General features: G+C 33.5%; 1 protein-coding gene across 1 annotated transcript in view; it reads right to left on the bottom strand.

The window, feature by feature from the left end:
* Positions 1-3,100: 3,100 nt before the first annotated feature.
* The window catches only part of LOC106110057 (anoctamin-9-like), a 13,124-nt gene continuing 7,566 nt past the window's right edge, over positions 3,101-8,658 (bottom strand). Inside the window, exons 6-7 of the mRNA XM_013291744.1 lie at positions 7,102-7,220; positions 3,101-3,531 (exon numbers count right to left, since the gene is read on the bottom strand). Of these exons, the coding sequence (XP_013147198.1) occupies positions 3,498-3,531; positions 7,102-7,220 (153 nt within the window). The 3' untranslated portion in view covers positions 3,101-3,497. The remainder of the gene's footprint in view (positions 3,532-7,101; positions 7,221-8,658) is intronic.

Here is an 8,658-nt window from a genome sequence, read left to right as displayed (position 1 = left end):
TGAGTTATCTAAGAAATTAAGTAAAGAACTTATACATCGTTGCGACTATTCTCTCATAATTCTGTCCAGCCGCGCGCCGCTGTTGCCCGTGAGTTTTAATATTTTGATAACTTCTAGAATCTTGGTCAGAATTACATACAGTAAAAAGGCAATTATGATCTACATTTAATACTCTATCGTGAAAACATATTTATTTGGATAAGTATTCATACCAAATAAGAATAAAAGCGTTTTAAATGAAGTCGATTGCATTTATTTGACGGTTTTCGCGAAACAAACGGTTATTGTGCGACAACCTTAAGAGATAGTTATATGCTATCGCGGACTTTTATTTAGCTAATTGAATGAGCTACAATTCTTTGATACATCATTTTTATGTAGGTCTTATAGTTTAGGCTACGTAAACCAAGAAAGAAAACTTTGTTACAAGTTGGTATTTTTTTCTGCGACTCGTAATTTGCTTTTTATGATATCTCCTAAACTATTAATTGGAATTATATAGTTCCAAGGGCATTTATAATCTACATTAAATTCTCTTGATGATAGTCACATTTATTTGTATAAGGATTCATACCGAACACGAGTAATACTACTACACGAGTAATAGCGTTGAAAGTTGGGTGTAGATTTCAAGCGATATTTTAATGAAAAAAGTGGTTATTGTGCGACAACCTTAATAGATAGATATATGCTATCGCGGACTTTTATTTAGCAAATTTAATGGGCTACAATTCTTCCATACATCATTTTTATGTAACTCTTATAGTTTAGGCTACGTAAGCAAAGAAAGCAAAAATGACCCGAAATTTCGTCGCGCGATTTTGAGCTAAACTATTTAACTACGTCGTAGTCTTAGACTCCAAAAATTAAACAAAAAAATGGGACCCACCTGCACGCATTACCTTTCGGATAAAAAAAGAGTTGTCAAAATCGGTCCTCTAGCGGCGGAGTTATGCCGTAACACACAAAAAAAAAACATACAGACAAATTGAGTACCTCCTTCTTTTGGGAAGTCGGTCAAAAACAGTAACAAACGTAAAATAAACCAAAAGTATAAGTTGAAGTAAATTGAATTAATGAAATTAACAATGAATATTAAAGTAACAATTAAGATATTTTGAAGTTTCCCCTCGGCCATCCAATAATAAGGAAAATCGCATCTATCACCTATTCTATTCTATTATCTGTTTATGGCTCTCCCTCAGCGGATTGGGCAACAGCTATCACCTAACAATACCGCCAAAATGTGAAGGTCATCCGTCGTTCTTCTATGTCATGCTTTGTCCTGTTGCCAAAGGTGGGTTTTCGAAAAGATTGTTTTAATAACAGTTATTTATTAAACTGTTACTGGTTCTAAATTTTATTTTGAATTTGTGTTTTTGGTTTATTTGTCGTTTGGTATTGTTTTTAATTACTTTTATGGGAGTTTTCAAAACCAACCGTAACTTTAGTTCGAGTACGAATACCACCCGATTTCTTTGAAATCATGTGTTTATTTCAGTGACCTGGTGACAAGTTCCTGGTTATTATGCATTTTTGGAGAGCTTAGGAAACGGGCATGTTTTCAAAAAAAATCTGCAGACTTAGTTCCATAATGATTTTTTTCGTTTTTAAAGCATTTCAGTGGATGAGAATCTCGAAAAATATAGACGTAAAATGTTTCTCTAGCTGGCATTTTTTAATTTGGACAGATAAATGATGTTTTTATATTGTAAAATAATCAGTGTTTAATGGTTTTTATAAATCCGAAGAAAAAATTGAGTTTTCATTGATAGTTTTTTTTTAATAATTTTTTGAAGTTGCAATTTCGTCTTATTTTGAAAAAATCGAAAAATCAAGGTTACTCGAAAACGGTTAACTTTTGGATAATGCAAATAGGGGTCAAAATTATCACAAATGATCCCCTTTATTACCTCCTAACGGGAATACGTCTAATCTATACTATTATAATAAAGCGTAAACACACACTTCTTTGTTGCCTAAGATGTCAGCAATTACAGCATACTTTTGGATTATTCTTTTTTTAATAAAAAGCCCTACACTTACGTCATGCTTTAGGCTACTATATGTTTTCACGCCATTAAACTTAGGGGTAAATATTTTAGATAAAAACCGTAATGTGGGAAAGAGACCATAAGTTGCTACCAACTTCAAGAAAGGAAAGTTGTCATCATGTCATGTCAATTTGACATTTGTAATTGATAACTTGACAAATGTAAACAATAAAATAAAATTTTCATAATTTCATGCGGCCGAAGCCGCACGGGAACAGCTAGTTACCAATAACCCTGTATATATCTTTATGATTTTTCCGGTCTTTCAATATCTCATTTTTCTACTATAAATTGACAAAGGAAATCAAAACAGGTCTCGGCTTTCCGTTTAGGCATTTCCTTCCGATGCGGTACATGTTGTTTATTTCAAAGTCACTAAGGTTCAAATTTAACTCTTTATTAAATAACTTATTCACCTCTTGCTTAAGTCCTGACGTAGATTCTTCTTGTTGTTTTGCTTCTTATCCCTTTGCAAGTTTTCCATTGCTTTCTCTAGGACTGTTATTTTTTTCTTTGTTTTCCTCTATAATAGGCTTTATTTTTTCCTCCAATTTTTCCATGATCGAATTATTTATAGACTCTTTCAGTTCCATCGTCTGTTTCTGTATTTCGACTTTCATTTTATCAAATAGAATTTAAAATTGATCATCCATGTTTGAATTTTTCAATGTCTGCGTATATTGGAACGCGGCGGTTGAAAGGTACTTTTTCGCGTCGGCAACACCGATGATGACACTGACAGTAACAATATGACGTTTCTAATAACGCGTTATGATGAATGTCTAACCTTAATCCGGTAGTTGGTTCATGTTTAATCGTAGTCTATCTTGTTTCCGCGTTTATTCCACCACAGTTAACAATTTCATAGATGCACAGCACTTATAATTGTGTTTTTCACTATTCTTCGTGTACAACAGTTTGTAAATAGTTATTAATCAATTTAATTTTTGAGGACTGTACTACATATAACGATGTTTACTTTTCGAGAACCGGAACCGGAAAAAAATATAATTAAGTTTTAGTATCTAAGCATTTAATATTAATTGTAATAAGAAAAGCAATAAAGGCTGTTTTATTTTATTTTTATAATAAAGTTACTAAATAAGTGTGATACGGACTTATTTACTGAAAACCAGCGCGGCCTTCAGTGACAAGGTGGAGGCCGCATCAGTTGAGCGTTTTCCTTTTGGCCAAGAATTTTTTGTCATTTTTTTTCAGTAATATGATTTGTAAGTTGTGTTCTTTTAAATTTGTTTTTTTTTTTTTGGCAAATAAGTAGTGTTTTATTTTATTTCTGGAATTATACTACTGCATACGCACGCCCAATGAATCTATCTGACACCGGAACAGAGATAATGCCGACATATATGTACATATTGGTACCTTATTTGTTTCCTGTTGTAGTATTTATTATGCGTTTCCCATATCCAGTTCAAATATTTTTCATTTCCAAACCAGTAAGCTGAGAAAAACATACCTGAAAATTATAATTTCTTTAAAATATTATTTCGGTTTATCAAAGGACAACTTGTCAACGCTGGTCTCAATTTATTAATGTGATATTGTTACCAAAGGATGGACATCTCTTCACTGTTGTTTGTGTATAACTCATTAATTATAAAAACGAAAGTTTAGATTGATGGATAGATGGAAGGATATTTGGTAGAGTTTGCCGCCTAAACGGTTTAGCAGTGATCAATGAAATTTGGAATAAACGACATGTAGGGCATAGTCTGTAAGAACATATAAGCTATATTTGCTTTTGTTTTTTTTTAATTTCTGATTCTATGCGGATGGTGACGCAGGCGAAAGTGGGTATTATCATAATTGCGAAAGATTACATGGATGGACAAATGTTTGTCATTACATATTTCGATAATTGCTTAACGGATCTCGCTGAAATTTGGCATATGTATATAACATAGCCTAGAAGAACACAAAGACTAAGTTTATAAAATTCAGCGCAGACGACTTGGCGGGCAAAAGCCAGAATGGTTATAACTAAGGTTGTAACGGGCCTCCGCATCCGCATCCGTTTCCGTTATTTCTTATGCGGAGGGTAACTTACGTCGTTGACGCGATAGGAACAACTAGATATCGTTTATGCGGCCCGCGAGGGCGTGCTCGGTCAACTAGCAGTTGACATTTTCGCTCATACGCAGGTTAGTGGTTGAGATTTGACTGTTATTAGTGTGTTGGCAGCATTGGCAAAATTTTTATTTAAAAAAATTGCCGGGTGCCAAAACATGTACATCTATAAGCTTGGGTCGTTGTGCGCCGACAAAAGGCGGGAACGTTTGATAGCCCTTTTGTGGCGTGCGTGCGGAGGACAGCGAAGGACGCGGTGTCATTTATTTTAAGAACCAATATAAATATCGAATGTTGTTCGTAAAATACAATTTGCCTATTCTCAATTTTAATTTTTAGTTAAATATATACTATATTAAGATGAGCAGTTTGTCACCTTCCAATTGGTATTGCAAATGTTCATAACTTATAATTGTTATACATTATATTTGTATAACAAACATATGGTATAATTATGTACAAATCTGTATTTTGAATTAAAGTACTTTTAGTTTTTATTTCTTTAATAAATCGCAATTAATATTTTATTATTGACCTCCGCTTCCGCTTCCGTTAATCTTCGCTTCTGCAGAGGTAAAGCCCTTCGTTTCCGCATCCGCTTCCCTTAAAATGACCTCCGTTACATCCCTAGTTATAACTTAATTTTGAAAGTATGAAAAAATTATTTAGATAATTATTTAGATCTAAAAAAATATGAATAGGCACACGCACCCCAGAGAAGGACGAATGTTGCAAAGTACGGTGTATACTTATTATCGAATAAGACATCCAATGTATACCATTTACAAAAGTGAAATATATGGTATGTGTAACACCATGTACCTGTCGAATAGTCAACGCACAAAGTACTAATCCGTATAGCAGGAATATCTTTACAAAGCGGTTCCCTAAAAGAAATGAGAATCCTTCATTTTAGATATACACATGAAAGCCTACAGATTGAAAAAATCTATATTACTATCTATAATATAATAAAGCGTAAACACACTTCTTTGTTGCCTAAGATGTCAGCAATTACAACATATTTTCGAATAATTATTTTTTTATTAAAAGCCCTACAATTACATCATGCTTAAGGCTATATATTTTCACGCCATTAAACTTAGGGGGTTAGTATTTTGGATAAAAACCCCTTATATGGGAAAGAGACCATAAATTGCTGCCAACGCCAAGGAAGCAAGATTGCCATGGTTTGTCATCATGTCATGTCATATTGACATTGGCAATTGATAATTTGACAAATGTAAACAATAAAATAAAGTTTTTTATAATTTTACGCGGATGAAGCCACACGGGAACAGCAAGATATATTATAAACAGGAAAGATTTATACTTATGAAGGTATTGGAAAACTCAAAAAGTGCTGAGCCGTTTTAAAAAAATCTTTCACTATTAAAAGCTACGTTGTCAGTGAGTAACACGGGTTACATTTTTATACTTTCACGAGAACAAATTTGCGAGCAACAGTTAGGGTGAGTTGCATCGAATCGCCGGTTATTGTAAAAGTTATAGTTATAGTTAATAGGGTTACAAGTGCGAAAACATATTCTCACAGAGGTTTTATGTGTTTTTCGTTTTTACAATGGAAACATTTAAACCTGAGTGTCACTAAAGTGTCAAGTTGGTGTCAAGAATGACATTTACGTAAATTAAAATGTTTGGAAATTCATGTTTCGCCGTATATATTTATGTATCATACGCATGGTATTTTATAGTGACATAAACTTTTTGCCCACTGAGATGGAGAAAATGGCAAACTCTTGTGAAAATAAACTAGTTTGGGCCATTATTGAAACTGTATATACTTTACTACTCAAATATTTAGCAAAAATGAAGCAATAAAATTATACAAATATAAATGCATTTTATTTATTTTCCATATTATAAATTGTCCTGTCAATGCATATTATAAATTGTCCTTTTATGGAGGACATTTTTATAAACAAGAGAAAAAGGACAAGCGCTGTCGCTATGGCCTTAGACACTCGAAATTTGTCCAAACCGAATGTTTGGCCAAATTTCGAGTTCCATCTTGGAAATCCATTATTTCCGAGCACGCAAGACTTTATTCTTCTGGATTACGTATAGGATACTAGTAGAGATTTTCTTTTTCCATTACTTTTTCCATTATTTGTACTTTTGAAGATAAGAGCTTGTGACAGTTGACACTACCGAACTGACACTAACCGTAACGCTAACTATAACCGCCCAAAATCGGGCGGTTATGATTAGTGTCAAATATGACGTCATTTTGACCAGCGCAAAACTGGTGTAGCGAATATCATGAACATCCGTAGACGTAACCATCGGGAATGTGCTGGTTAAGGTTTATAGTTAGTTAATGTAACTCACCCTTAGTAAATTTTAAGGTTATTCCAAGTATTACCGTTACAAATAATTTTAACTTTAACGGTAACCGGCGATATGGTGCAACTCACCCTTAGTGATTCATAAAATACATTAAACAGTGGTAGAGTGTGCTTTAACATCTTCGCACTGTAGGGCCGGCTCGAACGTCGCAATACCACGACCTCAAAGAAGATAGGCATGAAGTTTAAGGAGTTTCGCGTTTCATCTCCTGAGTGTGCAGGCCGGAGACCTTTTAGTCCATTTTCCTTCTTATCGCTTACTTAAAAGAAAGTGTATTTAACGATAGAGGAGAAGCATAGGAAGTAGAAACATCATCTTAATGTGCGTCTACTTCTTCGATCAAGGGTAGGCAAATCGTCTGCAATCGCGGATATCTATGTCATATTAAAATGCTAAAATTATAATTTTTTTCTTGTTATCTCAAACTTAAAGAAGGAAGAGATTCTCATTTTGTCTAAGTTTTTTAAATGTACTAAATAAACACAATAGAAGCCAATGAACGATGAAGTTTAATCTATTTTTAATACGAAGAGCACTGTTTTCGTGTAGTTAAATTTTAACGACAAATAAATATAAATCAAGAACTTACCTCAAATCCATGTAGGTGTCATTACAAAATATAGCTAAGAAGAATGTTAAAAGAGCCACTATGGACGCAATTGCTAGAAAAATATTGTAAAGTCCGTAATAAGCGAAGTACAGGGCAACCTGAACAAAGATTAAAAATGTAAATACAATACATCGCTCCACGATTAAATCGACGACAGCAAATAAAAAAAACAAAACCGACTTCCAAACAAAATACACTAAAAACAAAATACTCTCAAAAAACAACACACTTAAAAGTAACGAAATACATCCTCGAATTACTTAAACCGTAAACCTCACTTATTGTAGCTGTTATGTCTATATTGTACAACTAGCTGTTGCCCACGGCTTCGTCCGCGTGGAGTTTAAAAGTTCAAAACTTATGTTCGCTCCTTTTTTCAACCTGTTACCTAAAGTATTATAACAGTATTATAGTAATCTACGAAATTAGAGAAATCTACTGATGCCAGATACGAAATTTTTAAGCCAGGTAGATTGTGAGCTGATTTTTCGGCTACCGTTACTGTTTGTGTTCGTTTTATATACCTGGTTTAAGCAACGTAAACCGAGAAAAGTTAGAATTTAGTCATTTTTTAACACCGGGGTCCAGAAATACGCTGTTTATTAATAGTCCCTCAATATAAGTAACAATAAAATGTAGCTAAAGTTACTCACAGATAAATGACATTTGTAATGTTGAAAGAATTTTTAAAATCGGCCCAGTAGTTTTTGCGTGAATCAAATACATACAAAAATATAAAGCTTTCCTCTTTATAACATTAGTATGGATAGTACAGATATAGATATAGATTAGTATTACTTTGATTTCGGTGTCAGTCGAGACAGGCAGTGATATTTCTACATAAGGCTTTCTACATTTTTACTATAACAAGTGACAATTGAACGTATAATAACGTTTAAAGAATGAATTCTACCTTGACTGACACCGACTTCAAAGTAATACTAATTGTACAATACAGACATAACAGCTACAACAAGTGAGGTTTAAGGTGTAAGTAATTCAAGGAATTATTTTGTTACTTTTCAGTGTGTTGTTTTTTGAGAGTATTTTGTTTTAAAGTGTATTTTGTTTGGAAGTCGGTTTTGCTTGTTTTATTTAAATTTTATTTATTTATCAATTTTTAGTGCGTCTAATAATCGCAATATGATAATCACTAGCTTTCAAACAAAGAATGAGTTATCTAAATCGCCGACGCCGCACAAACGATCTGATGTTCTTGTTCAAGATTGTTAGGGGTCACATGAGCTGCAGTGAATTAATTAATCGAATATCGTATGGTTTACCACCGAGACCTCCCAGGCACCCAATATTTTTATACAATTGTGTAAATCTAACTTAGGCCTGAACTCACCCATACCCCGGATATATCGTACGTACAACGAATTGCACAGCGAACAGCACAACACAGACATATTTTGCACCTCCATACATAATTTAAAAAACACATATGTTCACATTCGGAGGCACAGACATAGGACTTGGTTTTAGCTAATTTCTTTTTTCTCTTATCTTGTTTGTTCCACATTTTCTGTAACC

This window comes from Papilio polytes, unplaced genomic scaffold (genome assembly GCF_000836215.1).
Source record: "Papilio polytes unplaced genomic scaffold, Ppol_1.0 DF820955.1, whole genome shotgun sequence".
NCBI classification, from domain to species: Eukaryota; Metazoa; Arthropoda; class Insecta; order Lepidoptera; family Papilionidae; genus Papilio; species Papilio polytes.
The sequence above is the reverse complement of the archived record's forward strand: the minus strand, read 5'-3'. Positions and strand labels throughout refer to the sequence as shown.